At 41.1% G+C, this 23,773-nt stretch overlaps 1 protein-coding gene across 1 annotated transcript in view; it reads left to right on the top strand.

Moving 5' to 3' along the window:
* Positions 1-328: 328 nt before the first annotated feature.
* Positions 329-23,773, top strand: part of MYH10 (myosin heavy chain 10) — a 104,270-nt gene continuing 80,825 nt past the window's right edge. Inside the window, exons 1-3 of the mRNA XM_059828138.1 lie at positions 329-362; positions 3,012-3,389; positions 16,716-16,872. Coding sequence (XP_059684121.1) covers positions 3,045-3,389; positions 16,716-16,872 — 502 coding nt within the window. The 5' untranslated portion in view covers positions 329-362; positions 3,012-3,044. The remainder of the gene's footprint in view (positions 363-3,011; positions 3,390-16,715; positions 16,873-23,773) is intronic.

Here is a 23,773-nt window from a genome sequence, read left to right as displayed (position 1 = left end):
AGGAGCGCGATGGGCCGACGGGCGGGCGGAGCTCGCCAATGAGCGCTGAGGGGGCGGGGCGAAGCAGGGAGGCGGGGTTTGGAGGGTAGCGTGTGGAGGTTGCTATGGCCGTGGCTGGAGAGCGGCCGCGCAGCGGACCAATGGACGAGCGCGCGGCGGCGGACGGACGTGGCCGTCGCCCAATGGGAGGGCGGCGGCCGGCGGCGGCGGGGGCGGGGCCGGCGGCGGCGGCGAGCGGGGGGCGGAGGGCTCGGTGTGGCGCTAAAGGAGCGCGGCGGGCGGGGGGCGGAGCGGCGCGAGTGCTGAGGAGCCGGGCGGGCGGCGCGAGCTCCGGGGCACGGCGGCGGCCGGGCGCTACACAGGTGAGGCGGCGGGGCCCGGCGGCGGCGGCCCCTGGCTCCCCGGGGCGGGCTGGGGGGGCTCGCCGGGGGCGCGCGGCCGGGCCCGCCCGCGGTGGGGGTGGGGCGGGGGCGGCGGGCCCGGCACACAAAGACCCCCTTGTGTGGGCCGCGCCGTCCGTCCCGCCCGCCCGCGCCGCCGCATCCCCCCCTCCCATTCCCCCCTTCCACTGCATCGCCGCCGCTCCCGGCTGCATCGGTGAGGGGAAGGTGGCCATTTTCTCCCTTTCCCGCAGCCTCCGCGCGGGCGGGGCGGCGGCTGGGCGGGGGGCGCGGGGCTGGGGCCGGGCTGCGCCGGGGAGGGGGCCGTTCCCGGGCCCCGCCGGGCCGGGCGGCCCCGGCCGCCTCCTTTGTCCTTCGGGGCGGCGGCGGGCCCTGCGGCCCTGCGAGGGGGGCTCCGCGGCCGCTCCCGCAGGAGCAGGGCGGCGAGCATCAGCCCTCGGCGCCCGGGGGCGGTGCGGCTTCTGCGGCTCCTCGGGCTGCCCCTGTCCTTGAAAATGCCCGGGCTGCGCTGAGGGATGCCACTCCCCATCTCCGCCGGTGCTCTCCCACCCCCCTTTTGTTTAGAGGAGCAGAACATGTGTAGGGTTTTTTTTTTCTTTTTTGCACTAGTCCTCTTTTGGGAGTGCTGGATTCCTGCATGATAAATGTGCTCATTTGTGTATTTCATTTGAATGCCATTGTTAACAGAGGAGCCCTGGGTAGAGTGAGCTGCAACTTGCTTTGCTTCTGCAGAGGGTCTTTTGTGATGGGCTCTGTGGCGTTAAAAGCCGAAGTGGAAAAATGACCCTGAAACTGGCTGTGATCCCCTGATGTTAGGTATATTCCTTAGGAACTGGTGTAAAGTCAGTCCATGCATTCATTTCAGTCTTCAGCCTTTAATTCTGCCGAGGAACAATACCGATTAATTTTTTTCATACGAGTTTTATCTGACCTCCAGGTTTCACTACATCTCAGTATGCAAAGCTGAGACCAAGGTTTTCATAAATGCGTTTGGCTGTCTGCCGTACCTGGCAAGGGAGCTTTCAGAGACTTGACACCGAGATGCATTTGCGCACGAGGGCGGCAATAGTGTTTCAGGTCTTTGTTGGAACTTCAGCCGTAGTCTAGCACAGTGGAGACAAACAGCTATCTGAATTGGGGTTGGAGGCTTGGATATTAAATTTGTGGGCTTCTTGAGCCAACGTAGCATTCCTTGATGAATATCTTCATTTTCTTGTCTGAGGAGTCCAGCTATCACTTAAGGTGTCTGCTCAATGATTCCCTCTTTCTTCACTGAATTTTTCTCTCGGAGGCTCTTCTAAAATACTTAAATGTTGAGTCATCACCTCTTGATTTGAATTAAGCTGTCTGGAGTAAACGGTCTGCTCCTCAAACCTCTAAAGGGTTCAATGACTTCATACTTACTTTACATTAAAGTTGGACAACGTAACAAATGTCCATGCCATAGATGGAGAAACAACTATTGTATTTAATTACATGTTCTTCTGAGGATGGGTGTGTTGCAGAACTTCCATCAGGGTGCATACCACAGTATGAAAGATGACAAATGCAGTTTACGAAACCTTCCTTGCTTTTGAAGCTAACCTTTCAGTTACCTGCTGGAAGAGGCTACCATTTACTAATGTAACATTCTTCAGCAGAAAAGATCTAGTGTGTGCATAAACTAGATATTTAATGACCTGAGTACTACGTTGACCTTGTTGCTCCTCGGGCAGTTACAGGTGAAACTGCTAGCTCCAGGAATCCTGGATGTGACGGTATTGTTAACAGTGGCCTCTCTTAGATAGAGGCAAATAGGTAAAATGAGTGTGCAAGAGCTCTTGTCAGCGGTTTTTCTTTCCCCTTCAAATTACTCATGAAGCTGTTGGAAAATCTAACATCAGTCCTCGCTGTGTCTTGAGCCTTGAGGTAAACTTGATCTGGAGACATTTTTTTGGAATATGGTAATGTCAGTGCTCACGACTGAGAACAGAAGCAGGCTGTAGAAATACAAAGTCTTATATTTTCAGGAAGAATATGGGCAAGGGTTAGCTAGCTTAATGGCTTGCAGAAACCCCAAGTGTCTCAAGTTCTTGTCTGTAGTTGAAAATCCATATTTTAAAACATATTCTCGCCTTCTTCTGGTTACCGTAGTTGGCTATCCACTGAAGACTTTTTGTATTTTTATATCCTTTTTTAAACTGTTCAATTGAAGTTGAGTTTGCTGGCAAGCTTTTGTTGAATTTGCTCTTCTTATTTAAGCACAGAAGACAGATGTGTGTTTTTCCTGCTTGTAGTTTTCACATTTGTTGCAATGTCTCTCCATAGTTGGTGCACAGTTAGAACCAGTTTATACCGAGTTTCCTGCACTGGGTCTGGGATCATACTTGACAGATCATTTTAACTTTGGTATGACAGTTGGTTTATTCAGAGGGCTGCTGTGTGAATAGGGGCTCTCAGTTGTATAGCAACTTCTTTAGACTATGGAAGAAATTAATGATGCTGCTTCATCAAGAGAAGATACAGATATTAATGATAGATCATTTAATTATGCGCCATAGCTCCTTTCATTTAATCGATAAGAATATAGCATGTAACATACTCTCTGCTTTTTTCCTCTCCAATTAACAGGGTAACTGATAGTGGACACCTTCACTTCCTACAATGGCACAGAGATCCGGACAGGAAGATCCCGAGAGATACCTCTTTGTGGACAGGGCTGTAATCTACAACCCTGCCACCCAGGCTGATTGGACTGCTAAAAAGTTGGTGTGGATTCCTTCAGAGCGCCATGGTTTTGAGGCAGCCAGCATCAAGGAGGAAAAAGGGGATGAAGTGTTGGTTGAACTGGCAGAGAATGGAAAGAAAGCACTAGTCAATAAAGATGATATTCAGAAGATGAATCCTCCTAAGTTCTCTAAAGTGGAAGACATGGCAGAATTAACCTGTTTAAATGAAGCCTCTGTATTGCATAATTTAAAGGATCGGTATTACTCTGGGCTCATCTATGTAAGTACTAATTATTAGATTCATATGGGTGCTAATTCAGCTGAAATTATCTGATTCCCATTCTTTTACCTATTTGAAATGGAGGAAGTGGGTCTTGTCTCTGATTTTTTGATAGCCTAAATACTTTGTGTCCCTAGCATTTAGATTAGTCCAGGGTCGTCTTCTATGCTGTGTACAGGTCAAGAACTCTGTTGTCATAAAACAAATAATAAAAAATTCTCCTATGGAAATAATTCTGCAAGCATCTTTCAAAAATAGAATGCTAAATGGCAACTCTGGGTGCTTAGCTCATGCCGCTCGTTAGAGCACTTGCCTCAGACATGCTTAACTGATACAGCAAATAGTATCAAATGGCTTGTTTGAGCTGACGAGAGATTACAAACCCTAACTTTGCTGAATTACTGTTGCTTAATTGCTCATATGAATAAGCATATATGTTGTTTTAACTTGCTGCGTATTAAAAATGATAATAAGAGGCTATGCTATTATTTAAAAGCTGAAGTTGGAGAGTGCTAGGAATGCAAAATGTCTTTTTGGAATCTAGTATCAACTCAGTGGGCCAGGAAAGAATGTGTTCAAGTGCTTAAAATAAACCAATAAGATAAAGCTTTCTTTTTTTCAGTGGTTTTGAAGCACTAATTGGAACATCTGGCTTATCACCATCTTTCTATAGAGTTAGGGATCACAACATTGTTGATGCTGCTTTTGACCCTGTTCCTTCCTTGAACAATGTTCAATGAGTGTCTGTGCTGTACAGTTAAGAGTAGCTCCTTGTCTCTTGGCAAACTGATCACATAGTGACTTGTTGAGTCAGAGTATCATTAAGAGCTACAAGTAGACTTTCTATCTTAAAAGAAACTGGAACATCTGCTTAAATGCTTGGCTCATTTTAATAAACACTTGTTCTAAAGCTTAAATACATTTTATTTAGTTCCGCTAGTTATTTGGCTCACTTTCCCTTCCATCTAGGTATTAATGGGGTACGTTTTTTGCTTGGGCCTTGCTAATATTTGGACTTATTAAAAATTATATGCAACTTCAAAATATCCTTCATATTTGTGCTTCCTTGTCAGTTTCCTCTGTGGGTTTTTGGTTTTTATCCTTCCAAGGCCTTCCACCAAGACCCTTGCAGCAGAGCTTAGAGAAAAATACTTCTGGAATGCTTCCTGCAAGCTTATAAGTAAACTAATTGGATAATTAGTAAGGACTGGATTGAAAATTAAAAGTAAACAAGTTGATAGGTCAAAAGTTTTCAGTGTATGTATCAGTCATAATGCTAGTTGTTATGAAATTCATTACAACTATTATAACCGTATTTCATTATGGAGGTTAAAAGCTGAAGGCCTTAAATGTCAAAGCAAGCTCTAGTCCAAGGACTCCATACAGTAAACATAGCCACAAATGCTTCTGGAGGACAGCACTGAGAACCTGTCACTCTTGTATATACACAGATGATAGAGTACTGTGTTACTTTGGATGACTGACAAATTAAAAAACTCCCCTTTGTGAAAGGCTGGCTTATCGTATGTGTGAAGTTTAAGTGATATCCTACAGGTGACTTACCTTTTTTCTTTCCCCCTCCGCTTCCCAAAAAGGCCCTTTCTGCTTTCATTCTTTAACTGTTGAGGCAGACTCTAAAACTTGGTTCCTGGCATTGAGCTACTGCTGTCACATAGGAGGATTACTGCATCTGTATATTACTAATGACCTCCCCCGCCCCTGAGCTGGACAAAGTTGGTTGGGATCAAGAAGCTAATGGATTTCTTGGCCTTAACTGGAGGTCTGAGTTACAGGAACATTGCTGGAGGATGCTACTGTTACCAAGAATAATGTTTCTATGCAGCTGTAATAATGGCTTCTTGTTTGAAATTAAAACTGAGCTTAATTTTTGAATGGGGGGAGGAAAAAGCAGATGTGAGTACTATGTGTGTAGAGGCTGAATGCTGGCAAAGATCAATAGGCTGTAGAGAGACACTTCATCAAGAACTTGAGCTGCTGGGGATTTTAGTGCAGTTCTGGTAGGGGTCTCTGTCAGAGATCCCTAAACTTCTCAAATGTGGCACTATCATTGCTGCTGCTGACAGTACAGCCCAGAGCGATTGCCATTGCCTGCATATCCTGCTGACGTTCACTTGGTGTACGGAAAAAAGCCAAAGTTAACTGATCTGATGAAGTGAATTATGGTGGTTTGGCCATGATGAGAGTTGGTTAAAGGTATGTTTTGATTTCCGGATAGTACTCTCATAATAACCAAACTAAAATCTTATATTTTGGTGTGGGTCTCAAGTAGTTAAGACGGAGATAGTGAATCTGATTTGGTTTCCTTTAATTCACAAGAGGCACCGCGCAGTGTTGCCTTTCGAGGAAGCAGAAGATGGAAGACTGTCAACTGAAGTAGATACATGTTTCCTTTCAATCCCTAGAAAGGAAACAAATGAGTTGAGGGATTTGGCTGGTGGGTGTAGTCATCTGCCTATAATCTACCTCTCCAAGATGACACTGCTGGAGGAACAGGGAGGGCTGACTAAAGCTAGCTAGTGCCCGTCAGCGTGACCTGGGCAGTGATGCTCATTTCACCAAGTAGAGTTTCATGTAACATCTAAGTAGGGATGGCGAGGAGTTTCTGGAACTTCTAGCAGGTGGCATGATCTTGGGCTCTGAGTTGCATTATTACTCTGCTGTGGGAGATGAACACAAATGGAGAATGTGGAAGACCAGTGGCTTGTAAAAGCACGATGTCCATGCTTGGTCCTGTCTTTATTTCTGGTCTGTTCGTGACAGCCCAGAAGATGAAAGGTGGCAGGACTTGTACAAGAACTGCTGGGAAGAATGGTTGGAGTGTAAACTATAGTGATCCCAGTTTTGCTTTGGAGATGAAATAACTTCATTTCTTGCCCCACTTTTAACATCACCTATTCAGTTTCTTGCCACAAGGTTTATTTTCAGTGTAACTGAAAAATATGTTAAAATTATTTCCTAGAGAAGCTGTACGACCTTTGCAAATTCTTTTGAAATACACTATATGTATATTCACCCCCAAGAATGGGTAAATCTACCATTATGGGTTCTTACACTTGGACTTTTCTCCTTAACCCATCAGTGCCTAAGCATTATCCTGCAGAATCTTAGTCCCCGAGATGATCTCTGCTCATGTTTGAGGCTTGGCTTTCATCAAATGCAAGTGTTTGTTCCGTGAAGGTGCAGCCATCTACAGCAGTTTTTTCTCATTACTTCTACCTTTAGTAGGAGTTTTCACTCTCCTTGTGTTTCATAGCTGAATTTTTCCAAATTTTGTGCCTTTCTAGGGATATCAGCATTTCTTATGGCAGGCATGTATCATTTGAGTCACTAATTCTCTAGATTGGTCTCTCATGTCTTGCTCTGGTGGCTGCTTCCCATGGGTTTTGGTTACCTTAAATGATTGTGAACTGTCAATTCTTCAGCTTCATATAAAACTTTACTATTCTGCCTGGTCTGCTTTAGAGTGACCAGCTTTAACACTAGCTTCAGTGTGTATTTAGTAATATCCTTCATAGCTGTAGATCAGAAACTGGAGGTAGTTCACTGTAAGGGTACCCAGGAGGAATACCCAAAGGCTTAGGGGGTCCTTTGAATATTTCGAATAAACATGGATTTTGCTCAGACTGGTTTTGTGGTGGTTCTTGAATATCTTTATACCATGATGAACTGAGATCCAGATGTCTTTCTGGGGGCATTTCTTTGAGAAAGGAGTCTAGTTGTCAGAGGTTTTGGGTCATCAAGGCCTGTAGCCCGAGTGAGGAAACATCTTTATTTTTACAAGACCTGCATGTAAAATGCCACTGTGAAGGCTTCTGGATATCAGCCCTAGATTTTGCTTTCAGCTTAAGTCATGTCAGCAAAATATGATTTCATGGTGGGGGGCAGATAATCTTTGAATCAGAGAATGAAATGGAGTTATTCACTGGAAAGAGTGGATGTTAAGGGTCCATCGGCCTTGAATGCTACTAAGTTCTCAAGACCACTGTTGCCATAATGCTTTGTGATAAGCTGTGATAGGCAAGATTACTGCTCCAGTAATTCTCCTTGTCACTGCTTCATGAGGTTTGGGGGTTCACATGAACCAGCTTCCAAACTCTTCACGGCCCAGTATGGGATCTGAACATAGGAAATCACTGACTTTAAATTTTTAAACTGCTGTGCTGTAAGCTGTAGAGGTTCAGGAGCAGTTTTGCTCATGTCTCAGAGGCTTGTGGTGTCAGTTTGCTGTTTGGGTGTGTGTGAAGCCCATCTGAAGAAGTGACTTCGGCTGTCTGAGCTATAGCTGTCTCCTTCAGCTGGAACCCTGGGAAAAGGGAGACACTTGAAATAGGTCTCTGGTTCTGGTGGGAAGGGATGGGAGTGGCAGGGAGATAAACAAGAAGAGGATTTAGTCTGAAAATAAAGTGCTAGGAGGGCATATGCTGCACTTGACAATATGGAGGGGAGAGATATTTAGGTGCTTTGATAGAGACTGTCGCAAATGAGTAATAGAGTGAACCTTGCCATTGAATTCTGTTAAGTTACATTTTTATTAACTTGTATTAAAATTGCTTTTGCCAATACCCTTGATGGTGATTCTTTAAGTGGCCTAAACCACTCATTTGCAACAGAGACCTACAAATAAGGTCTGAAAGCTGCAAAGGAGTTTCTGATGTCAGAAGCATTTTCTCTGATCTCTGCACTTAAATATCAACAATGTATTAGCTTCATTATCTGTTCATAAAGCTTATATATAGGCATGTCAGTTACATTCAAAATTAGGGTTCTACTCGAAGATTACTACCCAATTTGACTCATATGGTTGATCTGAAGGAAAGAACTGTGTCATATTTTTTTAATATTTAGTTTCTTGCCATTTTTTTTTCTCTGCACTTGGAAGAGAGAGAGCTGGGATTGGTGGCTAATTAGTTAGTGTACAGTAGAGAGTCCTTTCCTTTCATTGCAGAGCAAGATGATTCTCTTTTTTTTTTAACTCTGAAAGGAAATTTTGATATATGCTATACCATTTCTAGAACTGCAAAAAGCAAAGTGGTCAGAAGTGTTCCTGATCGCTCTAAATAATTTTCAATTTCAGTGCTTTTTTGGGCATTGTTCTGGATATAAGTTTCTCAGTATTCCAAATTAAGTCAATTAAAAGCATTTCAGTTCATCAGAATGCAGCTAGCTGCATAGATCAGGAATGTAAATACCTCGTTTCTACTTAAATGGTAAGCAACATGTTCTTGATATTGCAGACACTGACTGGAATTGGAATGAATAAGCTAATGACTGTTAATACTTCTAAGTCAGGGCTAGGTGATGCTTTTTCCAGCAATTTAAAGCTCTGCTTTTGTGTCAGTACCTCTTGATGGCAAGAAGGACCCTTCCATTTCCCTTTTAAAGCATTTTTTTAATGTTTGTATGTTCCTACATACTCTATTCATGAATGTAAAAACATAACTTTATGCTCATCTTGTTAACAGAAATATTTTGTTAAACCAAAATGGCTTTCTCACTAAGTGCACTAGCAAATACTAATAGTATGGATCCTGTAGAGGTTTGACACACCTTTCTGATTTTCCAGTAAAGTATAACATCTGAGTTGCAGATGGCTGTATTTTAATGGTCTGACTGGTAAGTGCAGACTAATACCTGAAAAGTTCCTGGATAAATGGCATGTTGTCTGCTCAATGGGTCTATGAATGTTCGAGTTTGATTATCTTTTCTAATTGAAAGAAGATATTGCAGGACCAGAAGTCTTTCTTGTGCAGTCAACAGTTCCCATTCCTGTACCCAGTGCAGTAAGACGGGAGGAAGGAATTGCTCACTCAAACATAGGGTGTAATTAAGCTACAGTAAAGGCTAAGATAGTCAAAATCCAATGGGCTTTATAAAAATCTATTTCAAAAGATGTTGCCACATGTCCTGTTCTACTCCTAGCTCTCTTGGAGGAAGTCCATTACCCACAGTTGATTATATGTAGCTTACTGATACCCCCATAAATTATTGCAATTACTACTTAACTGCTTTTTGACCTCATTCAGTCAAAAGGATTAAAATTAATAGAATTTCTCAAATGCTTGACTTCTATTAACCCATGTCAGTATCCAGATGGCCTCTTGCCTCAATGTGACTGTATGTGGGATGCTCCCCTGGTGCTGTCTGTCGTTGGTGAGCCCATGACCTCCATTTGGGTGCTCAGCTAAAAGTTTCAGGTGGGGACGTGTGGCGTAAGACGTGTGCACGCTGCAGGTGAGGTCAAGTTAGAGATGACTAGTTTTGCTGTTCCTTGAGGAAGGAGAAAAAGATGGTGAAGCACTCTTGAGGAAAGGGTTAGATTCAACTTCAAAGTCCTCCAAACTCGAATGAGCTATGTATTATCTTCTCCACCCACTCCTCCACTTTTTTTTTTGTAAAGACTTTTTCAAAAGGGTTGGAAACTGTTTATGTAAGGCTGAGCACTTCTGGAACCTTGCTGCTAATTATTGCTCTCCGTGTATATGCCTACTGGGTTTTCCTTCTACCAGTAAAGAAGAAAACATGCTTACTATTGTGCAATTAAAAATACTTCAGCAGATATTTTTTGATAATTACAAGTATTACCTCTGTAATTGGTCTGCAGCCCTGTGCTGCTTTTGTTTTTTTTATGTACTTTCCATTTTATTGGGGCAGAAAAGGGAAAGAATGAGAACTATGCTGTAGTCCCCAGTTCCAGAGCCTGCTGTGGGTGGAAGCTCTTATAAAACTGTGCTTGAGGAGATGTCTGTAAGCTGTTTCTTCTCTTAAGCTGCTGCCTCCTGTGAGGCCAGAGCATAACCTAGAACAGTCTGTGTTATTATATAAGCTTCTGTCTCCTAATTGCTTTAATTTTCCTGCTGGTCCAGTTGGGAATGTTTCCCATTACTGAGTATCGAAGACTGGTATTAAAAGAACCTGTAAGAAATGGGGTTTGTTACTTAATTTCGTCTTTTTCTTAACGCAAACCAGTCACTGGATTGAGTACCTAATATACGGCAGAAGAAATGCTGGAGTGTTCAAATTGTAAGGGCTGCTTTGACACAAGAACTTGTTTTTAAATTGCCTCTGACTTTTCTAAGACTCTAAATGTGATCAAGTTGAGAGTGTTCTGTGTACGGTTTTACTTTGTTAGAAACGTCTGAGGAATTTAAGGGAAGTGAACCAATCAGGCAAGCAGAGGTATGAAAAAGTGCATGTTCTTTTCATCTATTCTCTGCTTCTATTAAAAATGGTGTCTAAAAAGCAGTCTAAAAAGGTGTGATAATTTTGGATTATGGTTCAAGTGCTCAGTGGAAGGAATGCACCGTGTTGTAAGACACACCTTCAAGCTGTATGCCTGCATCAGAAGTCACGGGTAGCCTGTTGTAAGCAGTCTGTAGAGACTCAAGCTCCGACATGCAGCTATACAGGATGTGATAGGGATGTGAAGGAATATTAATACTTTTCTGCCCTGGTGCAACCTGAGATCATGTTTTACCTCTTAGCAGTTGCTGCAGCTGAAGCAGTCATGCTGTCTGAGTGGCTGTGACACTGAGTCTGTCTATCTCTGAGAGATGGTGAGCTGACTGAGCAGGAGTGTAACCTGCACAGCTGATCTAATGTTGGTTTTTCTCTCTTCAAACACATAACACATAAATGTGAAAACAGTACTGGTGAATCTCTTCTCTTCAGTGCTAGCTGTAGACAACTTCAATAGACAAGTCTTCTAAAGTTCGGGCTGTGCTTTTTCCTTAATGGTTTGTATGTGTGTTGTGCTCCTTCCCTTTCTCTTTCTCCTTGTGCACAGATTTTACTCTTCAGTTGTCCTGAGTAACAGTCAGTGGCTCTTGTCCCCCAGCCTCTGTCAGAGCTGAGGTTCCCATTACCACGCAGGGGGTTCCTTACCCTTGTTGGCACCCTTGACCCCAACTTCTTGGGTGCCAACAGGACTTACTGTTTTGGGTTTTTTTATCTAGCAGTTCGGGCTTGTACAGAGATGTCTGGGATAGTTTCTGGCTTCCAGTCTTGACTGTGCTCTGGCCAGGGGGCACAGGATTGGGGTGGTGGTGTGGGGGCTGCCCATGGTGCTGGAGCAACTGTGTGTCCCCTCTGCCCTGAGGGGGGGTGGATTGTAGCTGGGGGGGTAGCTGCTCTGCAAAGTATGTGTTCCACCCCAGGCCACAGCCTCGTTTTCCTCCTCTCTGAGACTGAAGAGCTGCCTGCCCTTTTTTTAAGGCTTGAGTTTAGGATAGGATAACTGCCTCATTTAAGGGGAAGAGGGAGTACCTGAGAAAACCATGCCAATCTGGGAGGACTTGATAAATCTTGGAGTGTGAAAGATGGGTCCATAACCTCAGGAAGTGAGACTAGACAAGAAAATGCTATGATGATGCAATTTATCAATCTGGAGAATGTGCTCTACTCCCTTAGTATATGGGACATTGCTTAAAACAGGTTTTGTTTTCTAGGCTAGAAACTGCTGGTTTATACTACAGGTAACAATAGAAGATGTCTAGAAGCTAATTTCAGCTTAATTATTTATGTAGTGGTAGAGTAAATCTGTCACTTTCTATATTTGATGAACTGGAGATAAATGTTGAGCCTGGATACTCAGGTGATGCAAGCTGATTGTTACAAATTCCAAAAATTTACCTGCATCTTGCTAATGCACTCTGGAGCGATGCTTTAAATAGGCCTTTTGATGTTGCAGCAGGAGGAACCAACCTAACAGTCATAACAGCATATTCCTTGATGTAAGAGCTGTAAAGCTGAGCTATTAATCTAAGGAATTGTACAAGGCTTTTGACACTAATACCACCATATGTGTGTATACACAGTGAAGGTTTGATACGGTTTTAAGGGAAGATAGGCCATGAAAACCTTTCTTGCTCTGGAGCCCACGCTCCAAATTTAGAGCCTAAATTCCCTTGTGCTTTCACCTGGCAATAATGCACTCTCTATTTGCCAGTAGTTCACTTACATATACCTCTTTCTCAGGTTGCTTTCTGCTAGGAATATAATGTGGTTTTCAAATAGGCTAGCACCAGGAACCTGAACTCTGCAGTCTGGGATAGCTTACCAAAATCCAAATTACTAAATGATATACTACTGGATAAAGGCTTGTAAGCATCTGGAAACATTCAAACTCCACAATTAGTGTCCTGAAGGAGAGTTTGTATAACAAACCTCTGTCAGAGCACTGCTTTACTATTTGTCTCTGGAGCCTTGCCTAGAGAGTGTGCATTCCAACATGCCTTATTGCTGTTGGTTGATGTTGTCTATATCCTGTTCCTTGATAAAGCAGAAATGTGTGTGTTTCAAGCAACTAGCTTGTTTGCAGCTGATCCCATGATCTCAAGGTGAATAAGCATCTTTACTTGACATTAACTTTTTAATGTACATATCTACCCCTGTCAGCTGAAAAATTCGCGAAGTCTGGTTCTTCAGCCGCACTGGCAAGTTACTGTAGCTCATTGGTGCTTGATCCTAACTGTAACTCGGATATTCTGACAGTTTGGGCAGAGTCCAGGTGCTGCAGAATAGAGGGGAGGCACAGGGCGTCACTCTGCCCCGTTGGTGCATCTGAAATGTCTGGGCATCTTTAACAGTTACATGTAGTATTTATTAAGTAGGGTGTCCATTTGTAAGGCAGGTGTGCAAGTATTCCTGTTAATTCTTTCTATGGCTGGCCACCAAGAACCTTTTCAAGGTGTTTAAACAATCTCAGCCTACTTCTCATTTCTTCAATTTGCATGCAGAAAGCCCATCTGACATCCTCCAATCTGCTGTCTTAGATACAGTACTGTGAGACTTGCAGTTATAAAATAGCTGTATAAAATTTTTTGTACCATTTAGCTCCCTCTCAATTAAATTTGACTCAACAAAAGCAACCCTCCTGTGTTTATATGCCTACCAAGCCACAAAAAACCCCCCACCCATATGTTCATATGTTGCTTCTGCAATAGATGATGATCAGGAAATTTGGGAGCCTTGTGGGAGAACACAATTCCATTTCATTTGAATAAATTAAGGCTGTACAGTGTAGTGATACTTTGAAGAAAGTGTGTTGTCTTTTTTTTTTTAAATTCTGCAGGGAAACGGCAGGAGAGTGAACTGAGTAAGAAATATTCAGGAAATCAAGATGTTGGAGTTCAAGGTGTTGCATGTGAGGAGCTCTGTCATGATATAGGTTTAATGGTCAGTGATAAAAGTCTATCTTTTAGATTTAGTTTCAAATAAATTAATTCCAGCACCAGTGAAATAGTAGAATTTTGTGCTTCCTAACTTCTAATTTGGCTCTGTTCATTATAAAGTCTCTTAAATTAACCCTTTTCATTTGCCCAGGACATTTCATGGTCTTCCTCTAGATTGGCTGAGTTATGTTGGCATGTAGCTGGATTTTGCTTATTATAGTCGTTCCAGGTTCACTGATTTATCCAATTACTGCATTGGGAGATACTCTAGAAAGGCTTCCAGGTTAGGTATTGTCAATAGAGGTCTGAAGGATTAAGTGTGTGCGCCTTTTTTTTTTTTTTTTCACTTACTTGATCAGATTATTCATGTCTGGGGAAGGGCAGTGATACTACGGAAAAAACAACTTCCCTTTGTGAATGTAAAAGGACCAAAATGACTGATAAAAGTTTTAGATTAATTTGCAGAGAAATAGAGGTGTTGCTCTTGAAAGAGGGTGACTCTGTAATATAGCCAGTATATACAGCAATACCCTTACAGCTTAATTAACCATCAGTCACTGTTTTGAGAGTTCCTCTCCACAGTAAGATACAGGACAGCAGCCCATGGAGGTAAGCTGCAAGTCTCTGAAGCTGGGTGGGTAAAAAACAGACCAGGGCTCAGAAGTGCTGCTGGATGAGAGAGTCCAGAATCATCCTGGAGGAAAGAGGTCTGCTGGCTTAAGCAAATGTTCATGCCGTTACACTGGTCAGAGGGTGTGTTGGGACAGATCTGGAAATGGACTTTGGCTGTGTGAATTTTCTTGCTCGTGGCCAAATCTCATCTGCAGTCAGCAATAAACAAGTCTTTTTTTGTTTTTCATTAGATGTGGCTGTAGTGGAGAAATGCAGCAGAGGTGCTGTTCAGTGATTTTTTGAGCTGGTGATCAGACGATGGGCTTGGTGACTGTGTGCCTTTCTTCTAGTTATTCTTATTTGAAGACTAGAAGGGAGATCAGGCTTGTGGTAATTCTCAATGCCTTCATGTCACCCATAGTGATTATAGATGAATGTGGGTGACCTCAGTTGAGCACAACAGGGAAGACGGCTAGCTAGGAACGTAGATCCGGTATTTATCAATTAATTGTCTCCTTGGTCAGTTGTACCATGCTATTAAAATACTGTCCTGCCTTCCCTCTCCCTTACAGTATCACTAGTGGCCATGAATGAGTTTGGTCAGGGAACTGAGTCTTATTACCAACCAATTCTTTCTGAAATTTATCTTCAGTAGTATCCAGCTCAATAAGTTACTGCAAGGGTGTTGATGCTGGCAAGAGGGACAGTGGTAGGAACATGAAGCTGGAAGAGAGGCTGGGGAGGAACTGCCCACTTGCCAACAGCCCCATGCTTATGTTGAGTTAATGACTAATAAGTTGTTCTTTATGCTTGGGTCAGTTGACCTGATAACATCTGTTTCCTTTCTCTTGAGAAATAAATACCCTTATTGGCTGGGTGAGGCACTGCAGGTGCTTATCATCCAGCAGATCTGACCAAAGTGGAGAGATTATTTTCCTGTAAGGACATCTTATGTCCTTATGTCAGGACATCTGGCATAAAACCAAGTTCTCTTTCTTTACCAATGGTGCTCCTGACTCAGTTCAGAGGTCACCTTTTGTCTGTCTTTCCAGAATACCTTTCAAGTATAGAAAGAACGGGGCACCTTTTCCTCCAAATAAAATCTTTTTTAGATATTAAAAAAGGGCAGATCAGAAATTTTAGCTACTCTGTTCATACAAATGTAGCAAAATATTTTTTAAAATGACAAATGTTAGAAGAATCATGAGTTACCTGCTTAATACTATAGGGTCTCAACAGCTGTTACTGCTGTCTGCTTACTGTCTCCATTCCTTCTCTCCTCTCAGCCTGCAAAGGTAAGAAACAGAGTTTTCCTGACATTAGAAAGACACTCCCCGTTTCTGTCAAGACTGGTCTCTCGCTAACATTCCTATGCTAGTAAAGACGTGAATAATATTAATGACCAAAAAGAACACACTTTCAAAGCATGCGGTGATGTGAAGGTGAATAGAGAGATTTTTGCTTTCCTAAAACCCATCAGTTTAGGTTGATTCTGAAAAGCCAAGAGCCATCCGGATGCCTAGGTTCAGGGAAACACCATGGATTAACTCTGTTTTCTGCATGGTGCAAAGCTGTCTGTCTGTGAGCTTAACCTTTGATCCCTGATAAGGCCGATACAGCCAGACCATGCTCGTCTGTCCCTCCCACATAACAAAGCATGAGTGGCTGACTGTAGACATTTTTCTTTCATCTGTATTTATACGATACCTTCCATCGAGCAGAGACTGAACTGTTTGAAGTAGTCTTTGATACTTCATTCACAGGGAAATGTGGACCTGGATGTATTGTTTGCAATGTGTGCTGAATTTTGTAAAACTTGAGGCATTTTTTGACTAAACAGAAATGCCAATGAAATAAGCAATGTAAATTTGTGCTTGAGTTTCTTGATGTTGTAATAGTCCTGGTAACTTCTGTTCAGTATCAACTCTAAAAGCAGACTGTGAAACGTCTGCAGTGCCAGCTGCCAGGCTATCCATCAGTTGGGGTGGGACAGTGGAGGGAATGACCTCTCCAGGAGGAGACTGCTTTGTAATTGAGAAAGGCCCATGAGCAGGAAAGACATACAGATAGGAGAAAACAGTAGGATAGCAGAAATCGCGGTGGTTGGAAATAGGCTTTTTCCTTATCCAGATTACTTACTAGGGTAATCAAGATTATCAGTTCCTTCAAAAATGAAAAAATGGCTTTGAATGCAGATTTTACTGAAGGAGTTGAGCATTACGTGTAACTTGGCAAATGGAAGGGAGATGTAAAAATCTGTGGGAAGGAGATCAGATGCTCCACTTCATATTTGCTCACATTTATTATCTTTAAATTACTTTTTATGCAGGTAATTAGAGAGCCTTTTAAGAGAACTAGAAACCAATAACTTGAATATAGCATGTACTTTGAGTTGCTCAACAAAAAGGACCTCAATTTGTTCTAAGATAAATATTACAGAACCTGTGAAAAAAGTTTCCTGCTTTTTATGGCTCTATTTCAATACTGTTTACTAACAGAAATGTGTTGTTTTTTTTATTTTAAGACCTATTCAGGACTGTTCTGCGTAGTTATAAATCCTTACAAGAACCTCCCGATTTATTCAGAAAATATTATCGAGATGTACAGAGGGAAGAAGCGCCATGAAATGCCACCGCACATTTATGCAATATCTGAATCTGCATATAGATGCATGCTACAAGGTAAGAATTAGTTAAATGCTACTTAACAGTTAGTTGACAACTCTTTGTAATGTACCTAAAACTCAGGAGCTTCATTATCCAGCTATATAGTAATTTCTAACGTGATCAGAATCTTTTCTAGTATTTAAAAGGGGTGAAAAAAGCTTTCTTATCTAGAACCTCAAACTTTCAGAATAGAAATAACTCGGAGATTGACTCCTGTCGGCATATTTGCCTGACTTACTGAGGCACAGAGGCAAACTAACGCTAATAGGAAGTGTACTGTGCCAGCTGGTGGCATTGAAAGTTGTAGTAGAAACACTTTCTTCTTAAAAAAAGAAGAGATAAGATTCACGTCAAAAGATGTTAGCGCACTGGCTTTGAATGAAGTAAGAATGAGAAAGTGTGATTGAAAAGGGAAAGCTAAAGTATGTTAATGACTTGTCTCTCTAATTCTATAAAAATGTTGGCATTTTGGCAGCTGACACATAATCTGAAGTGACAATGAAATAATAGTATGTTTGAGTTCAAAAAGAGGTCAGGGAAATGCTTAACCTTGAAGATTTTTTTTTTTTCTTCAAACTGGTATAGGTCATGTCTGTAGTAGAATAGAGAGTAAGTTTATGGAGGGCACACACTTTGAATTTTGGTTTTAAGGCTGTGCTGGACAAATATGAAAACTGAATCTGACGCTATATAAATGTGTTGAAATAAACACATGCTGTTGAACTTGTAAAATTGCACTTCTGACATAGTATGTCAGAAACACGGCTCATACTATCCAATATTAGTTGATATTTAGGTGGCTGCTTTACTGATCTGGAAACACAAGCATGTTGTATCTAGAAAAGTGTGTGTAATGAAGAGGCAGGGCTGAAAAATTTACTGTGTTTTCTGCTATAGACCTGGTATCGATGTACTGGAAGTAGGTTAAAAGCAATTTGACCTAGTTCACACAAACTAAGAAAACACTGTTTCTGCTACCAGGTTAACCAACCATATAAATGTAAATCATTTTTTAAAAAAGGCATTTCCTGTCTTTAAATAAATCATTGTAAGTCTTTGTTTCTTCAGTTGTGCCGTTGTCTTTAGGGCTGCTTAATAATAAACTACAGGTTGCTGGATTGCTGAGTGCTCTTTCATCCCAGAAGAACCTATGCTGTTGCCACCGAGCCGGGTGAGGCAGGGGCAAACAGTAGAAGAGCAGCAAATTGGGGCCACAAGAGTTGTCACAGTTCTCAATGGATATTTGGGGCTCTGTTTTTATGAAAGAAAAACTATGGCCTCCTGACCAAAACAACAGCCTTTAACAGCTCAGACCAGAGGACCCCTAATAACAAGTGTACATGGAATAATAGAGCAAACCTTAAGATTATTTTAAGGAGTTTATTCCTAGAAGTCTCAAGTGGTTTGTGGATAAGGGCTTCTCACTTTAAAAGCACAATATCTTTTGAAATTATCTCAAGAACTTTTCAAAAGTTCTTGAGACAACTGTCCTCTGATAAAGTAAGTCAATGTCAGTAGTTACCACACTTCAGGTGTTCTATATATTTGTTCACATACCATGCTAGTACTGATTTATATCTCTGGAGGTCTTGCCACTTGTACAGATTTTACTATTCTTGGAAGATGAGGTGAAAAAATTTTCATGTGATGGTAAATGTTTGGTTAAAATCTTGTTTTCTTTCCATACTGCTAAATGGAGGTTTATATTTTGTATCAAATCTGTGTCTTTCTGTGTTTGCTTTCTTTTTGAATTTGATTGTCTGAATTATTTTCATTTGGAAGAATGAAGCTATAGATTGGAATAAGAATAGATGAAAACTATGCAACAGGATCAATTTATTAGGGAATAACTTCTTCAAGGCTAACTACATCTGTGTTTCTAGTGCCCTTCACCTGCATGGAGCTACTCCCCCTTTATTTTAGCAAGCAATTGCAGTCAGCCAGTGAACTTTACATTAATGGTTTGCCTTCACAATTGCATTGCCAAGGTTAAGTAAAAACTCTAGAACAGGCATTAGCAGTTTTGTGCTTGGCAGATATTTTACTAAGCAAGCTGTTCTTGCCTGATTTGGGTTGGATCAGAGGAAAAGAGAAACAGTGCTGCTTCTGAATTTATAATGGACTCATGAAACTGTTTACAGGCACTGCTTGAAACTGTTCACAGACACTGCTTCCTTTAGGAGGAAGGTGGTATACAGACTTCTTTTGGAGATAAGCTTGCCTGAAGTATGAGACTCGCTGCTATTTGTATTGGTGATTTTATACAATCACCCTGGCTTTACACAGTCTTGCGAAGCAGTGATCAGTCATGAGGAGAAAGACTAGCGAGTATTTGTCTAAATCAGGGCCAGTGGAGAAGTCTGGCACTAGCACTGCTGAGTGCTGGTCCCTTTTTCCTTCCAGAGCCTCTAGATGGGACCTGATGCAGAGAGACAAAGAGGCACTTAGGGAACAGAAATTCCATTCACTATATGAATAAAACTTGCAATTACAGCAACTAAGGTTTTCTAGTCATTAGGACATCAAATAATACTTGTCTTAACAGTAAGGATTATTGCAATATTCAGCTTATTTTCTGGTTATTGGTGGCAACAGAAGGTCAACTACTGAGTGTGCTTAGAATTTGGTAGGGAGAGCTAAGTTTTCCCTGCTAGCCAAGGATTTAATGTAATGCACAAAGTGTCCTTAATCTTCTAACTGTGCCTTATGTTTTGCTAGACTTTCAGTCTTAAACTAATGAAACAGAAAATGTGTACCAGAAACTTTTGGCTTGTAGAAATAGGTCTCTAACCAACTAGCTGTATTAATCACAGTGCTTTAGATTATGTCATCAGAGCTTTCTGCTACCATTTATTTGCAGCATAATCCTTGACCAAGATGCTATTGCTGATAAGTTACTAACACGTATTTGTAACTATAAAACTGTTCTTCTACAGTTCATGTCCTTGTTTGTGCACATAGTTGCTTTGGGAGATAGAGAGAGGATGGTAGAGAGAGTAGGGTAGGGGAGACTAGTTTTTCCAATATTAATGCAAGTCATGCTATTGCTATTATAGCATATTTATAGGTTTCATTTGATATGAATGACTTCTGTGTTTCCAGTATTTGACATCGAGAGTTTAATTATTAGGATTCAAACCTGAAATTGAAACCATAGGAATGTAATTCCTTTGGATAAAATGACCATACCTTTATAGAAATATCTTCACCGCTAATTTAGGTCAGTGAAAGCGGTTGGCTGTATTGTTCAGTGGTAATTTGTTCAGTATAATCATGTTTACTTTCCTTGTAGCTACAAACTACTAATTTTCTAGGTGTTTGAGGTGTGTTTATGCTGATTAACAGGATACCTGGACCTGAGCTGTGACTCTGAACAACCTGATTTCCTAAAACACAGTTTTTCTGTGCTGGTAATTCAGTAGCGGGAGTAACCTGTTACTCAGTATCTTAATGCTTTCATGCCTTTAATTTAGAGCATGGATGATTAGAGATCAAGTTTCTGCTAATCTGAAGTTTTGTATATTTTTAAAATAATATTTATGCTTAAGCAACAAAACTTAGATGTCTGTTTTAGATTATGAAAGCAAAAAGTTTTTTGGTCAGCAGAAACAACTGACGCATGTGCATCTCAATAGTTATTCCTTGTCTTAAATGTTGCTGGAAATACTCCATTTTGTTAAACTGGCGATACAAATGGAGCACTGCACCTCACAGTGCTCTCTGCTAGGAACAGGTTGCATGGAAGCATTGCTAGCTGCCAGTTGTCAGACTGCTTCTCTATTCTTGTTCCCTTGAAAAATTTCCTGTTCAGGAGGACCTTCAGCCCTGCTGTCTTCACAGGTCAGCTCCCATCGTGCCTTTTAGTGAGGAGGATAATGGGCTGAAAATCTGTTTCAGTGCTTGTTAAACTTGGAGGGCAAAGGGGCAGGGGGGAAGAGCCGTAAAACAGAGAATATGTTCAAGAAGCCCAGTTTGCCATTTTAGAGAGGAACAGTATTCTCCAGAGAGACATATTGAATTGGTGTACATTGTCACAAGAGAGAGGGAGGTGCAGAATTGTTTTAATGGCTGAGTGTTGCAGATGAGCGATTCAGTGGTGGTGCAGCTGTGGTGCGTGAAGGATTTGAGGCAAGTTTTGCAAGGAAAAGCAAACATCATTGATTGCTTGATCTCATAAGTGTTGCCTTTTCTGCAAGACTGGTATAAAGATTGAGTGCGAACATAGTCTTATTAAAAATAAGGAAGACTTTGGGTGCGTTCTGGTTATGACAGTCAGGATTTCTTTTCAGGAAAAGACTCATTACCTAGTGCCTTGACCTCAGAAGATAATAACATGCAATTCAGCTTTACATACTGGATTTCCCCTCTCTCCCCTAGTAATTATTTTTCAAAGTAGTGTGGTAGGAGGGTAAGTGTTACTTCACAGGTGGTTTAGTGGATTTCTCCTGTGCTTTCTCTTAATTTTCCTGATGTTAAGTTGAAGCAGTAAGTACACATAACCCAGGGGCTTCTAGGCATATTGAAATTGTTTAGCCCTAGACAGAAGTCAAATGCAGAAATGCATAGGGTTGGAGGTGGTGTGCTTCACAAAAGAATCCCAGACTGAGCTTTTCACGGCTGCTGGACAGTTGACATGGTCATAAGGAATTGGTATCCTAATCCCTGTGACAACATTGACCTTAATTCTGTTTGGTAATACAATTTGCAAGACTTGCTAGTGTTCTTCTGTACTGTTAAAAGTTATAGGCACTTAGAAGAAAACATTTTGACAGGGACTAGGATTTTCTTTAGACTTACAGAATTAGTTTTCTTAAAGTTCATTGATGACTATCTTTATTTTACTAGCAAGGGAGACTTCTGTGAAAGTGGCGCTAACCAATTTTTCTCTCGTGCTTTTACCATACTTGGCTTTCTCTTCTCCCTCCTCCCTTCCTATTCTCCCACTGTATTTCCAGAGGAAGCATAGCACTTTTTTATTATGCCTCTTTATTCATTGACTCTTAAAAGTTCTTTGGAAGAAATATTGAGGAAAACTTGTTTGCTTTTTGTTGCCAAAGACCAGCTTGCCTACTAACATTACTCTTGTATAATTATGCTTAGTCTCTCCTTTTTATCCTGTTTCCCTGAGGACATCTTGATGAGCACTAAATTAGCACTGATATTTTAGGACTGCCTTTAATCCTGTTGCAGAGAAGGTTTATCGGAAACACTGTAATACGTGAAGTGAACACTTGGTGTTGGAGAAGCTAGTACTGCCTACAGATGCAATACTTCTCTCTTTAAAAACATTGTATTGATCTATATTTTTAGTTAATCTTGTTTTAAGTCCTCCCTTTAGGGGACTAGGGTTTTTTTTCCCCCCAAAGATGTGGAAGAAAAGACTTGAAACTAAAATATGGTAACTCTTTTATTTAAAGGTCTATTAAATCTTCAAATGGAAGACGAAAAAATTGCTCCGAGACTAAAAACCCTGGAAGTGATGACTAGCATTCTCTGTTATGTGAGGAGTATATAGAACCTGTTAAATGCAATTAATATTCTTGATATTTTCATTACATCTTGACTTACCGAAAGATTTCCCAAAGCTTTTTAACTAGTTACAAAGTGCAGAATGGCGATCTAAGCAGAATTAGCTGCTTGGTAAATGTTATGTGAAGGATTTCTAGGTCTCTTTATTGTTACACTGTGATTTCTGTGTTTTCACTTTGTCCAATCAGGCTGGCTATATAAATACTTAGATGACAATAACATTAACATCAAGACTGGTTTGTATACCAATAGGAATGTAATATACAGTGGTCTTAATGGCTGAGTGGCAGGAAACAGATTCTTGAAGCAAGAAATGAAATAGAAAAAACTGAAATCCATCATGCTGAAACAGTCTTCTGCCTCATTATTTTTGAATTTGAAGTAAAATGAGAAACGCTTCTGTCAACTGAACCTATTGTGCAATATTTCATCTCCTTCCCCTCACTCTTCCATTCTGTCTCTTGATATTAAATCTTTGTGCTTCAGTGACTGTGAAGTTACTTTCATGATTTAAATTGTCATGCCTTGCTAGACCATCTTTGGAATGACATTGGTAGCAATTACTGAACAAACTCAATTGAACTTAGTTTCTAGAACTAGATTACAGTATACCATCATGTCTTTTTCTTAACTCTTTTGTTACTGTTGGAAAAGTTTTAGTACTTTAGTGCTTGTGACAACAGTTCCTAACCTTTGTCTTTCTCTGTGTCAGAATGTGTTAGGATCCCTGCTCTTTATTGGTGTTCAACCTCAAGGTTATGAACTTAATTTGGCATGGTAATATTTACAGTAAACAACTCCTTGCTTAAGGCTCAGTTGCTTAGAAGTGTCACTTGAAGTGGTTGACTTAAATTTTTTTGCGTATCTTCAAGAAGTAACTTTCTTATATTTAAAAATGAGACAGGAGTCACAGTTGTTACATAAAGAATTCTTAGTTTCTTTGGTGCCTTGGCTGTTTTCTCCCCATTTCTGAAGTGAAGTGTTGCAGCAGATTAGGCTGTTCCACAGTGTTTTCGGTTATTCGGCTATTCTGACCAACTGATGATGATTTTAATTTTAAAACTTGCTATGCAAGCTGGCCTCGTAATTGAATTGTGCCTGTGCTAGCCTACAGACAGGAATTCAAGACTAAGTGCATCCAACTTATGAAATCATTCATGAGATGAATCATTTTGTGCATATTACTCAGCCAGCACCTGCTTCTACTCTGACGCTTTAGTTTAAATTAAACTCCATTTATTTCTAGGTAGTTGTGAAATGGATAATTCACTTCTGCTTGGCTTTAGTCTTCAGATGACATACATCAAGACATTACTGCTTGTGCAACAAAAACTTAAACGTATTCTACTCTTGACAGCACATTGCACTATAACAGCACTGGTAGGTG

The sequence above is a fragment of the Gavia stellata genome, chromosome 22 (assembly GCF_030936135.1).
Source record: "Gavia stellata isolate bGavSte3 chromosome 22, bGavSte3.hap2, whole genome shotgun sequence".
In the NCBI taxonomy this organism is placed as follows: Eukaryota; Metazoa; Chordata; class Aves; order Gaviiformes; family Gaviidae; genus Gavia; species Gavia stellata.
The sequence above is the reverse complement of the archived record's forward strand: the minus strand, read 5'-3'. Positions and strand labels throughout refer to the sequence as shown.